Raw genomic sequence first — 21,012 nt, forward strand, 5'->3', positions numbered from 1 at the left:
AAATGTTAACTCCAGTAGTGCAGGGAATTGGACAATGTCACTCCCCCAACACACACAAAAACACACCCCAAGCTTGGTAGCTCTTCCAGGCACTGGGGACTCCCAGACATTCAATATAACCACAACTAAGGATTCAAACAGCCAACACAGGCAATGTAGCTTTCAGAAACAGCTGCTTCCGTGCATATAGTTCTGAGATTGCTGCCTGTCTCTTTTAAATCCTGATCATTCAGTACAGGAAGGGGGGGAGGAGAGGAAGCAATCACAATTCCCTGTGCACTACATGCATCCAACTCTCTGCAAGCAGAGTCCTAGGATATTATATACAATCTAATTGCTTTCCATTTTATAAACATGCAATCTGCATTTTCACTCCATGAACAGCTGCTTTTGGTTAAAGTCCTTCAATATGTGTAGCTGGCTTGAGTAGTTTGTGTAAAAGCAGCAGCAGCAGTCTTCCTTGCCCCTCTGTCCTACAAGGAGTGGTGATCTTGCACAGTGAAAAAACAAAAAAACAAAAAAAAACGATCAGAGGAAGTCAGGCCTATTCTCACATCCTTCACCACCACCTACTGGTCATTGGACTCAAATACACGCAACTCTCACACAGATAGAGGAAAGACCATCCAAGGAATGACTCTGGGAAGGTGACAGGAGCAAAGAGAGATGCCCCAAAAACCCATGTTCCCTTCCTACCTTGCATAGTTCAGCAGTAGAGTCCTGCCCTGACAACACCTCTAGATAGGGCTGGGAAAGACATTCACGTTGCCCACAATCCTGAGCTGCTTGGACCAATGACCAGACAGCTTCCTATGTCTGAGATAGCCGTTAACCCTTAGTCTGTTTGATAGATGGATGACTTCATGCAATGAATTCTTAACTGGTTGTGAGGTGTTGGTTATCTAGCTCCGTCGGGAAAGCATGAGATGCTTACTCTCAGGGTCACAGGTTTGAGCCCCACACTGGACAAAGGATTCCTGCACTGCAGGGGGTTGGACTAGGGTTCCTTCCAAATCTACGATTCTATGGTTCTATAAACAGTGATTTGCTCCTGTGCCCAGGTGGGCTTGTGTCATCCAGTAGTCTGGTGTCTTTGGAAAGCATGGAGCGTCATGTGAAACAAGGACACACTGAGGGATTAAATGATTGAAAGCTACAGAAGAATCATACACACACACACAAAATCAGTATTCTCTGTACAAAGGAAAATCCTGCCTCATTGTATGGCACCAGCATCCTTGTGTAATTGCTAGGGTCCCAGCAGAGCCCACCATTGTTGATGCCTGGCCATCTGAGTCCCCTATAGAAAAACTGAGAGGTGTCTGGTGCTTTAAGAATACCAGGCCCAGTGGAACTGCATCATGAGGAAATTAAAGTGGGGCAGACCATGGCAAGTTCAGCTGCTCAATCCTGGCCATTCACGGTCACTGCTGCAGACTGAAGGCTACTCATTGTTACCTGGTAATCCTTTCACTGGGCTGTGAGGGCACTTAGGGCCTCCTGAAAACTTGTGCCACCCTTGCCAACCCCTGAGCATGGTGGCAAGACAGCAGGAATCATTTTAATTCTAAAAATCTTCTGACACAGTCCTTTGCACAGCCAGGCATCTGCTGAGGTTCTGTTGGCTAGACCTAAAGCAAGAGGGCCCAGAGGCCCCCCAAAACCTGGAGCCAACGCAAAGTCCTCTGATGTATTGGTAATTAGGAAGAGGAAGGCGAGGATTAGCAACATATGGTCCTTACAGTCAAGGGATGTTAGCAGTGGAGTTCCACACAGCTGTAACGCAACTGGTGTTATTTAATATAAAAATGATCTGGAGTTAGGCACGTCCCGAGAAGCGGCCAAGGCTGCGGAGATTCAGCAGAATGCTGAGAGCCCAAAGATAGTGAGGTCCCTCAGTCCAAGGCACTCTCTATATGCCAGGTGAATGGCCAACTCCATGTTAGGGATCATCAGGAAAATAAAAATGCTTTGTGGCCACCTTTGGAGTGCAGTGTTCAGCTCATGTTGTCCCATCTCAGCTGCAGGAAATGATCAAGGAGTTGGGAGAATTGTTCTGATTGCGTCTGGGGCTTTTGGTTACAAAAAATGGGTTGTAAGCCAATGCTAGTTGTCCTCAATGTAGACCCATTGAAATTAATGGGCCTAAGTTGATCGTGCCCATTAAGTTTGTTTACACTGAGTAAATAACATTAGACACAACCCCAAATCAACATCTAAGAAAGAGGGAGGATAGTGGAGGCTTGTATGATTCTGAATGTTGTACAGAAAGGTGATTTTTTTCCCTTCACACGAGAACTTGAAATCCAGCCACTTAAATCAAGTATGAGAATAGCTAGGCAATTATCAGTTCTTGGTCTCTGGGCATCTTACTAAAAAGGCCACTTGTGTGTCTGAAGCAACTTAGCATCTGATGACACCTTAAAGTATTAACACATTTATTATAGCATAAGCTTTTATGGACACTAGCCTATATCACCAAATGCATGAAGTGTTGCTGTGAGTTGCTGGTATATGTAAGTACACATAAGTTGTTTTTGAGATGCAGGTAGAATTATAAATACTAAGGTCAAAGGGAAATGAAATGTAGTGAGCAAGGGTTCTTAACCAAGGGTCCATTTGGCACAAACATTTATTTTTCCAACGTGATAAAATCAGTTGTATGCAAATCTTTGTGTGTATGTCGTTTTCTGGGAAGAAGGTCCAGAGCCTTCATTAGATGGTGATCCCCAACCAACCGGCATGGACAGTGACAAACATGCTATTAACAGTGGCAGTTGGCAACAGAGCTGGCAATAACACAAATATATTGGCATTGGTAAACCATTTAACACTTGTCCTTTGTCTTGGTTCAAGTCGCAGCTGACAGAATTTAGTATCTTTAGAATTTGTAGTTAATAGGTTGCAGTAATTTGAAGTTCCTCTATTGCTTGACTCTTCGTTAGGGTGGGGTGATGTCTGTTCTGGAGTGAATTTTTGTTGTTGTTGTTAAGCAGAAAGCAATACAGATGAATGATATCTGGAACACAAGATACTATAGAAATAATCGTGGCCTAGCAAACCAAAGCCTGAAAAAACTAAGTAGGATACATAAAATAAAAATAATGCATTCCAAGTGCAGATGAGGACTCTAGAGAGAATGAACTCAATTATTCTAATGTGCCACAGGCTTCATGGAACATACTTCATGTAAATCTTCCACACTTATAGGAGATAAAATTAGAGTTTAATCAAGAGAATCAATAAATAAGAGTGTTAAATCACCTCCAGGCCCAGGAAGGAGACACTGCAGCGCACTTCCTACACTCTCACTTTGTGGGGACAATGAACATGATGATGAAGGCTAACCCTTAATGGGCAGATCATAATAACTTCAAACTCATTAGCACCCCAGGCCCACCTTTCAACTTTGTCACTTGGACATATTAAAAAGGACAAAGCTGCATTACTCGGGACGGCAAGCATTGCTTTCCTCACCCTCGACCCTCGACCCAGCAGGCAGCCAGGATGCCTTTGGGACGACTGGGCTCCTTGAGCTCGATCACCAGAGAGGCTGCAGATCCACTGGGATGCACTGCCTGGCAGAGCCTTCTCTAGAACTGAGCACCAAAATGGCACCTTCATGGATCCCTCATATGGCACACAAGCCCTTTCCTGAAGGGACTCCATCAAAGGATGCACAACCAACTAAGATCAGGATGCCATTGTGGATCTGGTGCTCATGCCAAGGCAGCTTCTTCTATTATTTCATCACCACCATTATTAATTTATTTAGAGCATTTGTACCTATTATTCAGGCAAAAAGCTCCCAGAGCAGCTCACATACAATAAAGTCTTGCAGGCTTGCAATCTTTGCCTTCTTTGGTGCACAGTCTCTTTCCTGCTCCCTTCATCTGCTAAGTGGCCTCTGTCTCTTCTGATCCCAAATAAGAGGCAACGCAGACCGACTACTGAGCCACACTCACTACAATAGAGGATGCAAAGAATCAGAGAAGAAGGGAGAGGGGAACCAAATCTCAGAAAGAGGCCAAAAAATGTATTCATATATGACTGTGACATAACCCCCCAGCCCCAGCCATAAACACTAATGGATAGCAAAGTTAAGATGGCTAAATTTCACGATCACAGGAACATCTTCCTATAATCGAGCAGCTGCATATTCAGTTTTGCCTGTCCCAGGGCCTTGGTGGCATAACTGGGGTGGGATGGGAGGGACTCTAACCAAACCGTTGCTTTTTCTTAGCCTGTGTGGATATTGCCTTCTTTGAGCATCAGATGACGGCAATTCCTAAAGGACTATCAGCTGCTGCTCTTTGGCTGATAAAATGGCCATTCTGTGAGGCTTCAGGCAAAGCGACCTTCCAGACTGAAGGCTCTGCCTGCCCCTCCCTCTGAACCAGTTCTACGCCCTCCACTGCTTCTAATTCTGCCCTTCTTCACCAGAGCCGAACACAACAGACAAGGAGTATTTTCTGAGCAAATTTATTTAAATTTTCTTAATACAGTTTAGAAACTGCAGAAGTAAACTAAGTTTTACATTCGCTACAAAGTTCCCCCTCTTCGTTTATTATGAAGCGCCCCCCCAGCCAAACCCACACAACTGATGCATTGTGTAACTTGCTGTTTGGGGCAGGTATTGGGGCTCTCCTTTGTATTGGTGGGAGCAGACTCTTGCATGGGAAAAGCCAGCCCTTCGATTATTTTATGAGCAGCAAGCCTAGAGGAGCAAGTCTCTTAAAAACAGTATTTATATATTTACAAAGCTAATCATCTGGTGGGGTGATGAAGAAGCACCATAATCCTGGAAAGGTCCAGAGGAAAATGCAGCAAGCTTCTATTGCACTTTCAGTGCCTCCCCCGCCCAAGCCAGTGGCATGCTTGCCTCATTCAAAAAGAGGGTTTGCTCATCAGACCTCAGCGCCTTCCGACCAAACAAACAAAAGTCCATTAGCTCTCAAACAGAAAGCCAAACCCAAACTCTAAGCTTGCTTGGGGTCCTGGAATATTTGCTGCTGAGCTACTAAGCACTGTGATAGTTATATCCAAGATACAATTCACCTTCCTCAACTGAAAACAGCTTTAAGAAATTTCTATGGAGTGCCAGCTTTATGTGATCATGTGCTTGGTGCAAAACTCCTGAACTTCTGCATAGCTTCCGAACGAAACTGTTGGAAAAGGCAACCTTTCCAGAAAGCAGCTGCTTTGGCTCTTTGGGGGCACTTTGCTTTTATGGTAATTTATGCTTAAGGACAGAACTGACAAGGTTTCAGTAATGCCTTTACTCCTGATGCTTATGACTTATAAGCATTTTCTTATTTTGCCAATTATAATGAAGAAACACTTGATTTTCCAATGTAGAAAACTCCAATAAGACAGATCCTTTTGCAGCAGACAGATAAAAGTTGTGTTTGTATTTTTCACTCAATAGAGGGGGAAATGATCCTTACTGCCAATAAACAGTTCTGATTTGATTCCAAGATAGTGACAATCTAGAAATAAATAGCTATAAATACATTCAGAGTTCCTATTACAAAATCATGAAGGAAACACAAAATGGGGAATTAACTTCTGATCCAAACCTAAGCATAAAAGACAAGGCATGTCCTAGCAGGAAGAGACACTCAAGACAGGCATAAAACAAGAGGGAAAGAATTGGTCCAGCATCAACAGTCTTGAAACATACCAATTAGCATAATTCAACAATCTCTTCCTCTCTTAAATGACACTAGGTGGCTTTATTTGCTTTGGGTATACATAATGAGAGCAGCTTCTGTCTTTTTTGGAAGAGATTCAGTACCTTGGAGAAACTGCAGCGGTCTCTCTGTACAAATGCACACCATATGTGTGTGTGAGCGGGTGCGTGTGCATGCATGATTGCACGTGCAAAAATCATGCACACACATGCACACACACACAGTTGTATCAACACGCCATGTATGCGACTTGAGCACAGATCGGTCTTCATTCGTCATTGGCAGCACTTGTCCCTCTCACTTCACCTTGGTTACGCAACTGTATGGGGGGAGAGGGGGGGAAGAGTCCGTCAGTCAGTGACCAGTTTTCACAGACAGACAGACAGACAGACAGACAGACAGAGAGACAGAGAGACAGAGAGGCAGACAAATGCTCTTGAACATTTTTCCAGGGAAGCCATCTTTACATCGTGCAGCTAAACCACCAAGATAAAGGAATGTTGTGAAGCTGATGTGAATGTCACTTTACAATTGAAGCAGCATTCAGCGATTTGCAGGGTGTCCCACTCAGAATAAGAGATCCTGATGTTGTGCATTTAGGTATGAAGGCCAAGCTTTGGGGCTCAAGAGGCTGTAGTTCATTCAGTAGGAAGATCTGGCCTTCCTGGAATTCCTCGGGAGCCCAAACATGCTAACTTGAGAGAGAGAAACAGCCTAGAGTGTGACCATGGCTTGGATACACCTTGCAAAATGAGGAAAGGCCTGCAGCCTGTTACTTCTTTAACGTGGTTTAACCACCAGGTTTTTGGTGCCTCTCCTACTTCAGAGCAAAGTCCTGAGCGACCCAGATAGCTCTGTCTAGGGTATATCTAGGGTGTGGCAGGAAAGTATGAGGTTCTGCTACTGGGGTGAGGGTTCACAAGAAAAGCCACTCACTGTTGGGGTGAAGCAAGGACCCAGAGTGTGTCGCTCTGAGGAGATGCCTTTGCCCTGGAGTGTGTCGCCATGTTGGCGGGCGAAATGCCCTCCCCTGACAGGCCCACCAGATCCCCATGTGAAAATGCGCCTCCTTACCAAGGCTTTTAAGGTTTTTAGCTTCTTCTTTTCTGCAACTGTTTTCATCACCTTTTGTTTACTGGCATCTTAAAGAATTATTTTTTTGTTTTACTGATCAGTTCTTTATCATTTATATTATGCTGTACCTCATCATCATGAAAGGTGGGCTATAACTCTTTTAAGTAAAGTAAATAACAAATGAAATGCCTGCATTGAGGTGCCAGCGCCTGAGCTGGGAAAGGTGGAAAAGGAGGCTAGAGGAGCACTGTGGCATCATTTGAGTGATACAGTAACTCCCCTTGGCAGGAAATGTCCTTTAGCAGGAGAGGCCTGAGATCCTCAGCACTCAAGTCACTTACACAGCTTCATTTGGCCTCTGACCCTACAGAAGATTCCTCTAGACATCGGCAGCCAACGTACCTCGGACGGAACCCTTCTTACGCATCTAGATGCAAAATAAAACTGTCAGCCACTAGGCAGTTAACAGAGGAGGATTTAGTTGGAAAGGATTACACTGGTCAGAGAAAAGCCTCTGGTAGCCAGTATCAAATAGCCTTGTGCCCTGAAGCAAGTGAGAGGAAGGAAGAGCGCTCCATTTGCAACCAACAGCACACAGTTCAAGCAAACGGCAAACTCTGAGTTGCCCAGGGGAGGAGAAATGGAAAAAGAAGAGGAGGAACTACCATCAAGCAAATATATATTAAAAGGTTAAGAAATGGATCCCCAAATGTATGTTAGGGTTAAAAGTGGTCCCTGGGTCTAAAACAGTTGAAAACACCTGTCCTGCAACATCTCTCCCCTGCTGGGGCCTCCTATGAAGGGCAAACAACCACCAGATGCAAGATGTTAGTCACAACGGACAGAAAGAAGGTGGGATGCAGGAGGTGAGATGAATCAGAGAAGAAGCACACACAACAAGATGTCAAGAAGAAACAGAAAAGCTGGCTGAAGAAGAGATGAGCCAAGGCAACCAGGGACCTTCAAGGAAGGAGGAAGGCCAGAAGAGCTCAAGGCAAGAAACCGGGTCCTGAGGGGGCAAGAGGTCCGTAAAGCCCATTCCCCCCCCCCTCCAGGCTAGGCAGTCTTGGCACCCCTCAGCACCCCCGTGCCTCTGATCACATGAGGAAGCATCTGTGCAACTGGGCTGCCCAGGGACACAGAGATGCTTGTGAAGAGGGCAGCAGCTTCAAGGAGCACCGCAGCAAGGGCTGGATGGGCTGCTGGAGGTCCCGGTGCAGAGCCCAAGAGCAACCTGCATTTACCTCCATGGAGGGAGCCCCACAAAGCAACAAGCAAGAGGAGATAGGCAGCCAAGTCAAGTTCTTTATTACGGTCATAGACCAGCATAAGCAAAACATCTAAATAAGTAGCATAACAGTATGAATCTAAGTAAATAATTATTAAGTAAATAAGAGCAAGAACCAAACATATACATAGAATACTTAATTAGGCATAGATAATGGGTGAGTAAAAATTTATAAGAAAAATTAAAAGATCGGTTAACACAGCAATATGGGGTGGGCTTCAGAAGTCCAGGTTTACCAAGTTTACCAAGTTTTGTTGCGGCAAAAGCCAGCGACACCAAACATCACAAGGTCAAACAAAAAGGAGATCCACAAGAACATCAAGAAGAAGAAGAAAAAAGATTACACAAGGGAACTTCGCTATGTGCCATTCAACAGCAGAAATCTACGCTTCCTGATTGCTAAAGCGCAAAATTTGGCCACCTCATATGATATTGAGCCCGAGGAATCTTCCAGAAGGTATTTTCTTAGAATTTCGGGGGAGGATTCCAAATAATGCCGTAGGGGTACGAATTTTGACAAAAGCGGCAAGATAAGTCGAGCTCGCTCTTCACTATAAAATCTGCAGGACAGAAGGATGTGTGTAACAGATTCTACCCTATCAGACATACAGGGGCAGAGACGTGCATGCATCGGTACCCGCGTGAATTTGCCGTACAGCACTGCTGAGGGCATTGTCTCAAAGCGGGCTCTGGAGAAAGCCCATCTATAAGCTTCGTTAGTGATGTTAGTTAAATAAGGGGCAGCTGCAAAGTTAGGCCAAGCTTTTAAACATCTATATGTCTCCGGGAGTAGGGCGTCTTCTTGTTGTAATTCGACATCGTAAAGTCTCTGAGTGATAATTGCCTTTGCCTTGTTCTGAGTTCCAAGAAAGAGATTTTCAGGGTTTAGGCCAATTTGTTTGATCTTGTTAGTTATTTGCATAAGCCAAGGAGGATAGGGAACTGCGGCCAGGAAGCAAGGTAACAGTCCCTTAGGATTGTAATGGATTTTCAGCCAGAGGGATATTGCTTGCTCCCAGACTTTTAATTCCACTCTGGGTAGTCCTGCCTCTTGCCTTAAGACTGCATTAGGTGTACACTTTGGGGTGGCAAATAGTGATCTTAAGAATTTTGATTGTACTGTTTCAAGGGTCTTAAGGTTGACAGAGGGGCTAATTTGAGTGCCATATAGGAGTTGGGCTAAAGATTTTGCCTGAAAAACTTTTAGGGCCATCGGTAGAAAGCCAGCTCCTTTCCTTCTGAATAATCTAAGGATGGCATTTGCACTTCTTCCTGCTGATATAGCTGATGTGGTCAGGTGTGTTGACAATTTGGCATTGTAAGAGAAAGTAATGCCTAAGTATTGGAAGGTCTTAGTCTGTTCAATGGCGTTTCCCTTTACGCTCCAATTATCTTTCCTGAAGGAGCGGTTAAAATGTACAATTTTGGTTTTGGCAAAGTTAATTGTTAACAGTTCAGTGTTACATTGGTCACTAAACTTTCCTAAGGCAGCAACAACATGACAGGGAAGGACAGAAAGGAAACACAGGACAGTCTCCATGATGTACATGTACTGTAAAATCCTTGTTCGCTGGAGGATTGAACAAATGAGCAGCAGAAGAAGAATGTGGCAGGCACCAGGGGGCATGAAACAAGTAGCCTCTTGCTCTCTTGGGGATCTTCCTTCCTGCTCTGACTCTTTCCTCAGGTTTCTCAGCCACTCTGCTCTATGGGGAGATGTCCCTTGTAGTGTTAGTAGCATTAGCAGTAATTCAGAAGCGTACAGAACACATATCCAGCAAAAAGCCAAGGCAGGTTTTAATAGCCAAACTTCATACAGGGGAAAGGAAAGCCCTGCAGACTGGCCAGGATGTCCTGGTCAAAGAGGCAGCTAGCCCATCCATCTGTGGTTTGCCCTTTTAAGAAGGGGGGGCTGGCTCAAGTGAGCAGCCTGCCTACAAGCTCTGTTTGCCACTCTTGTCCTTTTTTGCTTCAAGAGTGAGCCTCCAGAGGGCTGAGCAGTCTCTCCCACCACAGTAATGCTCCCACAAAGTGCAGTCCTGCATTTCCCAGAAGGCCTGGATGCAGCAGCTGCGCCAAGTCAGAAACCTCTGCAAGAGCACTCTTACCGCTTCCAGCTCTCTCTGCGTTTCATCCTCCATCCGCCGGATGTCCTCCATCGTGAGGTCAATCCACCTGTCAATCCAGCAGAAGAGCTGGCGATGGAAGTTGGTAAATATCCTTTTTTCTTGCTTTAGAGAGAGAAAAAAGCAGGCTGAGGCCACAGTCCCTCAGGTTCACTAAGCAACTGCTGTTCTATTTCTCCTGCAGCCTTCATAGCTGCCTCTCTCACAGGACTAAGGGAACAGTCCAGAAGCAGATCTACCCCCAAGAAGGCAATTCTTCCAAAGTCAAACCAAGCAATTCAAATCAACATGCGAGAAGCTTGTCTCCTCCAAGCTCTGACAAACATTCCCAGCTTCTCACCTTCTGAATAAAGTTCTCTATTTTGTTCTGCAGTCCCCACCACTTAAACTTGATTGTCACCAGCTTGTAAGCACACATTTTCGGACAGTCTCCATCAGCAGACAACTCCTTCTGTTTGCAGAGAAGCAAAAGAAGAAGGTGAGTGGGGCGTTTCTGTTTGACAGGCATCAGGCAGACTCTGGGAACTGAATTGAAGTGTCTTACCTTGAAGTCATCCCTACTAAAAAATCAAGCCACAATTCTATGGAACAGGACTTCCTCTCCAAGGCTGCTTTGGGCCCTCACTGTCAGTGCTTTTCAATGGCTGATTAAGATGCACCCAGGAGGCCTCTGGCCCAGTGGGCAGTCTTCCTTCCAACATGGCTGTGCAATGCAGTTCTAGCTGGTGCACATTTTCACACACAGGCCAGTCACCCTCCTCAGAGAAAAGGGCTGATAGGGAGGCTGGGGGAGGCTGGGCAATATCCTACCACACAGCAAGAAATGCTGGTGCCCCGGAAGAGGCGAGGGCAGCAAAGAGCCAGGATAAATGAACCAATGTTTTATCAATGCTACATTCAGTTCAAGAGCAGGTGTGCCATTTCATATCAAAAGAAGGCTCAAAAGAGATTTAATATTCACAGTACCCCTGTTCTCCTAGGAACACAGGAAGCTGCCTTGTGCCAAGTCAGACCCTTCTAGCTCAGTATTGCCTCCACGGAACGGCAGCCATGGTTGTCCAGGGTTTCCGAGGAGGGAGTCTCTCCCCCGCCCGCCTTGAGATGCCCCTGGGCATTAAACTTCATTCAATGTTTAAATAGTTTAAAGGCAACCAGCATGTTTACCTGCTGTGGTTGTAGATTAATAGGAAGCAGTTAGGATTAATTAGGATGCTGAATGCTTCAAAAATCCGGCACCATGATAGAAAACTAACATGCTAGTTTTGCCTTGACTCTCACCCATTCACAGGAGAAGGGAGCTTTAAGAGATCTAGGCCTACAACCCCCCAATTCAGGCCTCAAGCCACAACCAGGAGAAAAATCCCTCCCTCCCTCCCTCGCCCAGACACAGACCACAGGCAAACATGCCTCTCACTCAAGGGCAAATGCTTCACCTGTACACCTGTGCCTCACTCTCACAGTCCACCTATTCAGACATACCTCCCCCCACTCCCCCCCCCAAACTACCCAGACACTTGCTCTTGTCCATCTCTCACAAACACACCAAACAGATGCACACCTCTCCCTCTCTCACACTCGTGGCCAAAGGGGGTGACTCAGAGGGAGGGGCACAAAGCAAAACACTGAAAAGGTACAGCAGGCTAGATTCTCAACCCCCTAAAACAGTAATAGTCTATATGTTTTATTTCATATATCTGGTTCTAAAAAAGGCTAGAAACTTTTTTAAAACAAAAGCTGGGAATTTACGAATTATGGTTCATCCTGGGGGCACCAAAGGACCACAGCGCTTGTGGGTGCTGGGTTGGCAATCCCTGCTCAAGAGCTATTCCGTGTTGACTTTTTCTGTTGATTAGGACAGAAGTCAAATAGTATTACCTTCCAGTTAGGTCCCAAAGGGCCTCTCTTGGTCTTGACTGACTGGAACAAGGCTGGGTCCTCATCAGCTTTGTAGTCCTGTGAAATCAAAAGCCCAATGAGGAATTAGGATGGGGTTTTTTTGGAGGGGGGCACTCAGGCAGCATTTTTCATTGCCAAAAAACAATCAAGTAGGAGCCACAGAAGCTGTAGAATAAAGGAGAGTATAGCTGTGTTCTGTTCATTTAGTACAGGGGTAGGCAACCTAAGGTCCAGGGGCCAGATGTGGCCCAACTGCCTTCTAAATCCGGACCGCAGACGGGTCCAGGGAATCAGGGTGTTTTTACATGAGTAGAATGTGTCCTTTTACTTAAAATGCATCTCTGGGTTATTTGTGGGGCATAGGAATTCATTCTCCTCCCCCCCCCCAAAAAAAATATAGTCTGGCCCCCCACAAGGTCTGAGGGACAGTGGACTGGCCCCCTGCTGAAAAAGCTTGCTGACCCCTGGACAACATCATGATGATTTCAAAACTGAGCCCACTTGGTTGGGGCGTAGGGTTAAGCATGCAGCCCCCACATCTAACTGGCCACTTTACCAGCCAAGGTGTGAAATCTCATTAGAACATTAGCACCGCCTTGCCTAACAATAAAAAAATACAGCTGGGGAAATTGTGTTGAACTTGCAAGGGGAAGAGAAGAAGAAAGCCTCACACACTGCTGGGAATCAACACCTTCCTGGTATAACTGTGATGCCACCCCAGAATGGGCCAATTCCAGAGGCTTTAGCTACATTTCAGTCCACAGCTGAAAACGGTTGCTGACCCCTGATTTAGCAGCAGCTAATTCCCCTAAAAGGGGGAATTTAACACAATACTGGCCACTTTTCCAGAAGACGCGCCCTTAAGCTGACTTCCCAATGTGTCTTACATCAATATCTCTACACACAGGTGTTATTTATTTATTTAGGAGGCCTCATTAAGGAATCCTAAGTCCATTTAAAAGTTTGGACTTCACTTGATGCCTGAAGGATAGCAAGGATGGCAGCAAGTGAACACATTCCAAAAAAAGTCTTGTCCCCCCACCCCCGACACTGCAGAATCACAGATGGTCACATCTGTTGTTGAGGGAGAGCATTTTGGACTTGTTTATGCCAGTGGGTGAGCAGGCTTTAAAAATCCGTGTCCAGACATATGACCAACAGAATGGAAGACTGTCCAGCCTCTGGGACCCCACCCCCCACTGCCCTGCCACCATCAGGATGATGAACAGGTATGCAAAAATCAATCCCACGGATACCAGAGACAGCAAAATGCTCCATTAGCAGTTTTGGAAGATGGGAGTTCTGCTGCCCTCCCTCTGCATTTGCTCCCAGCTCTAGGTGCACATGCCAGGCTCTGGCCAGGTGCAAGTTGGGACCTTGGCCTTAAGTCAGTTGAAGCCAAGGGATTCCTATGCAATTGCCACAACCACTCTTGGTATGTATTTTTTCCTTCTGCGTCCAACAACTACAGCACAGAGCAAACATCACCTCAGCTCTAATTCTGAGTTACAGAGAAGCAACTGTCCGGCAGAGCCAACTCGGAGGCTATTGGGGAATGGGAGAGAGACGTGGCTGAGCACTTGCGTTCTTCTTGCCACCAACTACAGACTCTTCATCTCATTATCAAACTAGTGCAGCCCAGGCAAATCTTCAATGGCTGGCTGCTTCAGATTCCTCCTCCTCTGCCCAGCAACGAGAGCACCATCCTGTGGGCAGGCCTCCCTCCTGGGCAGCAGAGCAGCACTTAAGCCACTTCCAATGGCCCCTAGGAGTTGGCAGCTATGCCTGGAGATAACAGAGTAAACGATGCCAGGAGGGAGCTGCAGCCCAAGATAGGAAAAGAGGTGCTAAGGAAACACTAGGCTTCTTTAAATGAACTCAAATCTCCGGGGCCTGATGAGGTGCACCCACAGGTACTAAAAGAGCTTGCAGATGTAATCTCAGAGCTTCTGTCTATAATTATTTAGAATTCTTGGAGAACAGGTGAGGTCCCTGTGGACTGGAAACGAGTAAATGTTGCCCCCATCTTCAAAAGGGGGTGGTGGTGGAGGAAGACACAGGTAAGTACCAACCAGTCAGCTTGATGCAGATACCAGGAAAGGTCCTAGAATCGATAATTCAACAGTTGATCTGTGAGCCCTGTGATTACTAAGACCCAGCATGGGTTTCTCAAGAACAAATCATGCCAGGCGAATCTCATTTCTTCTTTTGATGAGTTAGAAGCTTGGTGGATCAGGGGAATGCTGAGGACCTAATGCATCTTGATTTTAGTAAAGCGTCTGACAAGTCCCCCATGATGCCTCAATTTGTATCTGGTTGGCTGACCAAACCTAAGGAGTGTTCACTAATGGTTCCTCATCATCCTGGAAAAAAGGGACAGGTGGGGTGACACAGGGTTCAATTCTGGGCCCTTTGTTGTTCAACAACTTGGAGAAAGGAATTCAGGGAATGCACATCAAATGTGCAGATGACACCAAGTTGAGAGGGTTAGCTAATGTCGCAGAAAGCAGAATCTGGATTCAATATGACTTTAACAGATTGGAGAAATGGGCCCAAACTAACAAAATTAATTCCAATAGAAACAAATATAAGGTTTTACACTGAGGTGGGAAGAACTATCTGCACAAATATAAGATGGGGGACACCTGGATTGTCAATAGTATATGTAGAAAGAATCTAGGGGTTTTGGTGGACCACAAGATTAACATGAGCCAACAGTGTGATGCAACAGTGGAAAAAACTAATGTCATTCTTTGGTGTATCAGCAGAAGTATAGTGTCCAAATGAAGAGAACTAATAGTTTGACTCTATTCTGCCTTAGTCAGACCACACCTGGAGGACTGTGTCCAGTTCTGGGCACCACAATTTAAAAAGCCGGAAGGTGTGCAGAGGAAGGTGACCAAGATGATCAAGGGTCTGGAAGCCAAGTTTTATGAGGAACACTTGAGGGAATTGGGTATATTTAGTCTGGTAAAGAGGAAACTGAGGAAACATGATAGTCATCTTCAAATTATGTCAAGGGCTGTCACATGGAAGAGGGAGCAAGCTTGTTTTCTCCTGCTCTAGAGGGGAGGACTCGAAACAATGCCTTCAAGGTACAAGGAAGGAGATTCTCACTAAACATCAGGAAAAACTTTCTGAAACTAAGATCTGTTTGACAGTGGAACGGATGTCCACAAGAGGTGGTGGACTCTCCTTCCTTGGAAGTTTTTAAACAGAGGTTGGAGGGTCGTCTGTCATGGATGCTTTACTTGAGATTCCTGCATTGCAGGGGGTTGGACTAGATGACCCTTGGGGTACCCTCCAACTCTACAATTCTGATTTGTATTGCAGCTATTTTGAAGGCCATTTTTGTGGCAAAAAAGGCCTTTAATTGTTGTTGTCCCCTTCATGGATCACTGCCTTGCCGTAGCGAAGGGGCTTGAGTAACTCAGAGAAGCTATGAGCTATGCTGTGCAGGGCCACCCAAGATGGACAGGTCATAGTGGAGAGTTTTGACCAAATGTGATCCACCTGGAGCAGGAACCGGTAAACCACTCCAGTATCCCTGCCAAGAAAACTCCATGGACAAAGGCAACAGGCATATAAAAGTTATGACGCTGGAAGATGAGCCCCTCAGGTCGGAAGGCGTCCAACATGCTACCGAAGAAGAGCGGAGGACAAGTACAAGTAGATTCAGAGCTGATGAAGCGGCTGGGCTAAAGCCGAAAGGACGCTCAGTTGCGGATATGTCTGGAAGCGAAAGGAAAGTCCAATGCTGTAAAGAAAAATATTACATAGGAACCTGGAATGTAAGAACCATGAACCTTGGTAAGTTGGATGTGGTCAAAAATGAGATGGCAAAAATAAATATTGACATCCTGGGCATCAGTGAACTAAAATGGATGGGAATGGGCGAGTTCAGTTCGGATGACCATCATATCTACTACTGTGGGCAAGAAACCCGTAAAAGAAATGGAGTGGGCCTCATAGTCAACAAAAGAGTGGCGAAAGCTGTACTGGGATGCAATCTCAAAAATGATAGAATGATCTCGATACGAATCCAAGGCAGAACTTTTAACATCACAGTAATCCAAGTTTATGCACCAACCACTGGTGCTGAAGAAACTGAAATTGACCAATTCTATGAAGACTTACAACACCTTATAGAAGTGACACCAAAGAAGGATGTTCTTCTCATTATAGGGGATTGGAATGCTAAAGTAGGGAGTCAAGAGATAAAAGGAACAACTGGCAAGTTTGGCCTTGGAGTTCAAAACGAAGCAGGGCAAAGGCTAAGAGAGTTCTGCCAAGAGAACAAGCTGGTCATCACAAACATGCTTTTCCAACAACACAATAGACAACTATACACATGGACATCACCAGATGGGCAGCATCCAAATCAGATTGATTATATTATCTGCAGCCAAAGATGGAGAAGCAAAAACAAGACCTGGAGCTGACTGTGGCTCAGATCATCAGCTTCTTATAGCAAAATTCAAGCTTAAACTGAAGAAAGTAGGAAAAACCACTGGGCTAGTAAGATACAATCTAAGTCACATCCCTTATGAATACACAGTAGAAGTGAGGAACAGGTTTAAGAATTTAGATTTGGTGGACAGAGTGCCTGAAGAACTATGGATGGAGGCTCGTAACATTATACAGGAGGCAGCAACTAAAACCATCCCAATGAAAAGGAAATGCAAGAAAGCAAAGTGGCTGTCCAACGAGGCCTTACAAATAGCGGGGGAGAGAAGGCAAGCAAAGTGCGAGGGAAATAGTGAAAGATACAGGAAATTGAATGCAGATTTCCAAAGAATAGCAAGGAGAGACAAGAAGGCCTTCTTAAACGAGCAATGCAAAGAAATAGAGGAAAACAATAGAAAGGGGAAAACCAGAGATCTGTTCAAGAAAATTGGAAATATGAAAGGAACATTCCGTACAAAGATTACCATAATAAAGGAAAAAAGTGGTAAGGACCTAACAGAAGCAGAAGACATCAAGAAGAGGTGGCAAGAATACACAGAGGAAATATACCAGAAAGATATGGATGTCTCGTACACCCCAGGTAGTGTGGTTGCTGACCCTGAGCCAGACGTCCTGGAGAGTGAAGTCAAATGGGCCTTAGAAAGCACTGCTAATAACAAGGCTAATAGAAGTGATGATATTCCAGCTGAACTATTTAAAATTTTAAAAGATGAGGCTGTTAAGGTGCTACACTCAATATGCCAGCAAATCTGGAAAACTCAGCAGTGGCCAGAGGATTGGAGAAGATCAGTCCACATCCCAATTCATAGAAGGGCAGTGCCAAAGAATGCTCCAACTACCGCACAATTGCACTCATTTCACACGCTAGCAAGGTTATGCTTAAAATTTTACAAGGAAGGCTTAAGCAGTATGTGGACCGAGAACTCCCAGAAGTGCAAGCTGGATTTCGAAGGGGCAGAGGAACCAGAGACCAAATTGCAAACATGTGCTGGATTATGGAGAAAGCTAGAGAGTTCCAGAAAGACATCTACTTCTGCTTCATTGACTATGCAAAAGCCTTTGACTGTATCGACCAAGCAAACTATGGCAAGTTCTTAAAGAAATGGGAGTGCCTGATCACCTCATCTGTCTCCTGAGAAATCTCTATGTGGGACAAGAAGCTACAGTTAGAACTGGATATGGAACAACTGATTGGTTCAAAATTGGGAAAGGAGTACGCCAAAGCTGTATATTGTCTCCCTGCTTATTTAACTTATATGCAGAATTCATCATGCGAAAGGCTGGGCTGGATGAATCCCAAGCTGAAATTAAGATTGCCGGAAGAAATATCAACAACCTCAGATATGCAGATGACACAACCTTGATGGCAGAAAGTGAGGAGGAATTAAAGAACCTTTTATTGAGGGTGAAAGAGGAGAGCACAAAATATGGTTTGAAGCTCAACATCAAAAAAATGAAGATCATGGCCACTGGTCCCATCACCTCCTGGCAAATAGAAGGGGAAGAAATGCAGGTAGTGAGAGATTTTACTTTCTTGGGCTCCATGATCACTGCAGATGGTGACAGCAGTCACAAAATTAAAAGACCCCTGCTCCTTAGGAGAAAGGTGATGGCAAACTCAGACAGTATCTTAAAAAGCAGAGACATCATCTTGCCAACAAAGGTCCGTATAGTTAAAGCCATGGTTTTCCCAGTAGTGATGTATGGAAGTGAGAGCTGGACCATAAAGAAGGCTGATCGCCGAAGAATTGATGCTTTTGAATTATGGTGCTGGAGGAGACTCTTGAGAGTCCCATGGACTGCAAGAAGATCAAATCGATCCATTCTTAAGGAAATCAGCCCTGAGTGCTCACTGGAAGGACAGATTGTGAAGCTGAGGCTCCAATACTTTGGCCACCTCATGAGAAGAGAACACTCCCTGGAAAAGACCCTGATGTTCATAGAATCATAGAGTTGGAAGAGACCACAAGGGCCATCGAGTCCAACCCCCTGCCAAGCAGGAAACACCATCAGAGCACTCCTGACATATGGTTGTCAAGCCTCTGCTTAAAGACCTCCAAAGAAGGAGACTCCACCACACTCCTTGGCAGCAAATTCCACTGTCGAACAGCTCTTGCTGTCAGGAAGTTCTTCCTAATGTTTAGGTGGAATCTTCTTTCTTGTAGTTTGGATCCATTGCTCCGTGTCCGCTTCTCTGGAGCAGCAGAAAACAACCTTTCTCCCTTTCTCTTTCTATGTGACATCCTTTTATATATTTGAACATGGCTATCATATCAAGGGGACGGCAGAGGACGAGATGGTTGGATAGTGTTTTCGAGGTTACCAGCATGAGTTTGACCAAACTGCGGGAGGCAGTGGAGGACAGAGGTGCCTGGCGTTCTCTGGTCCATGGGGTCACGAAGAGTCGGACACGACTAAACGACTAAACAACAACAACAACAACATCATATCACTCCTTAACCTCCTCTTCTCCAGGCTAAACATGCCCAGCTTCCTTAGCCGTTCCTCATAAGGCATCGTTTCCAGGCCTTTGACCATTTTGGTTGCCCTCCTCTGGACACGTTCCAGTTTGTCAGTGTCCTTCTTGAACTGTGGTGCCCAGAACTGGACACAGTACTCCAGGTGAGGTCTGACCAGAGCAGAATACAGTGGCACTAATACTTCCCTTGATCTAGATGCTATACTCCTATTGATGCAGCCCAGAATTGCATTGGCTTTTTAAGCTGCTGCGTCACACTGTTGGCTCATGTCAAGTTTGTGGTCAACCAGGACTCCTAGATCCTTTTCACATGTACTGCTCTCAAGTCAGGTGTCACCCATCTTGTATTTGTACCTCTCATTTTTTTTGCCCAAGTGCAATACTTTACATTTCTCCCTGTTAAAATTCATCTTGTTTGTTTTGGCCCAGTTCTCTAATCTGTCAAGGTTGTTTTGAAGTGGGATCCTGTCCTCTGGGATGTTAGCCACCCCTCCCAGTTTGGTGTCATCTGCAAATTTGATCAGGATGCCCTTGAGTCCATCATCCAAGTCGTTGATAAAGATGTTGAATAATACCGGGCCCAAGACAGAACCCTGGGGCACCCCACTAGTCACTCTTCTCCAGGATGAAGAGGAACCATTGATGAGCACCCTTTGGGTTTGGTCAGTCAGCCAGTTACAAATCCACTGAGTGGTAGCATAGTCAAGACCGCATTTTACCAGCTTCTTTACAAGAATATCATGGGGCACCTTGTCAAATGCCTTGCTGAAATCAAGGTAGGCTACATCCACTGCATTCCCTTCATCTACCAGGCTTGTAATTCTGTCAAAAAACGAGATCAGGTTAGTCTGACATGACTTATTTTTCAGAAATCCATGCTGACTGTCAGGGAACTGCCATCAGAGAGAGAGATGGGGGAAAGGCTCCAGGAGAATAGGAGAGACCCTACAGCAGAAGCAGGAACCAGCAGGGGGAGCGCAGGAGTTCCAGCGGAAGGGGAATCGGAGGGAAGGCTCTGGGATACTTCTAGTGAGAATAGTGCAGAGGTATCAAGACCCCCGTTAGCAACTCCCACCCCTCGCCGGAAACTGTCACGCGGAGAGTCACGAAGGCGCATGTCCGTCAAACAGCTTTTATGTTGGAGTAAATTCCGTAGACGCCCACTGTCAGATTCTACCAGCGACTGACGGAGCCATGCTTTGGGGGCTCCGTTAGTGCCTGGGTTTGGTTGACCAGCCAAACCCCAGAGGGATTAAGCTTTTACGCACAAGCAGCTCATTATCCCATCACACTGACTATTGGTGATCACAGCATTCCTTTCTAGGTGCTCACAGACTGTTTGCTTAATGATCTGCTCCAGAATCTTCCCTGGTATTGATGTCAGACTGACTGGGCGGTAATTATTTGGGTCCTCTCTTTTCCCCTTTTTGAAAATAGGGACAACATTTGCCCTCCTCCAGTCTGCCGGGACTTCGCCTGTTCTCCAGGAATTCTCAAAGATGACTGCCAGTGGTTCTGAGATCACATCTGCCAGTTCTTTTAATACTCTTGGATGCAGTTCATCTGGCCCTGGAGACTTGAATACATCTAGACTAGCCAAGTATTCTTGTACTATCTCCTTAGTTATTCTGGGCTGTGTTTCCTCTGCTGAATCATTTGCTCCAAATTCTTCAGGTCGGGCATTGTTTTCTTTATCGGAGAAGACTGAGGCAAAGAAGGCATTGAGGAGTTCAGCCCTTTCTGTGTCCCCTGTTTGCATTTCACCATCTTCTCCTCTGAGTGACCCCACTGTTTCTTTGTTCTTCCTTTTGCTACGAACATACCCATAAAAGCCTTTTTTGTTGCTTTTAACCTCTCTAGCAAGCCTGAGTTCATTCTGTGCTTTAGCTTTTCTGACTTTGTGTCTACACGTGCTGGCTATTTGTTTGAATTCCTCTTTGGTGGTTTCCCCCCTTTTCCATTTTTTGTACACATCCTTTTTTAATCTTA

At 45.4% G+C, this 21,012-nt stretch overlaps 1 protein-coding gene across 1 annotated transcript in view; it reads right to left on the reverse strand.

The window, feature by feature from the left end:
• Positions 1-4,466: 4,466 nt before the first annotated feature.
• PITPNB (phosphatidylinositol transfer protein beta) overlaps positions 4,467-21,012 on the reverse strand; it is a 34,812-nt gene continuing 18,266 nt past the window's right edge. Inside the window, exons 8-11 of the mRNA XM_081892931.1 lie at positions 12,057-12,134; positions 10,522-10,632; positions 10,164-10,286; positions 4,467-6,012 (exon numbers count right to left, since the gene is read on the reverse strand). Coding sequence (XP_081749057.1) covers positions 5,962-6,012; positions 10,164-10,286; positions 10,522-10,632; positions 12,057-12,134 — 363 coding nt within the window. The 3' untranslated portion in view covers positions 4,467-5,961. The remainder of the gene's footprint in view (positions 6,013-10,163; positions 10,287-10,521; positions 10,633-12,056; positions 12,135-21,012) is intronic.

This window comes from Podarcis melisellensis, assembly GCF_964234715.1.
Source record: "Podarcis melisellensis genome assembly, chromosome: 16".
NCBI classification, from domain to species: domain Eukaryota; kingdom Metazoa; phylum Chordata; class Lepidosauria; order Squamata; family Lacertidae; genus Podarcis; species Podarcis melisellensis.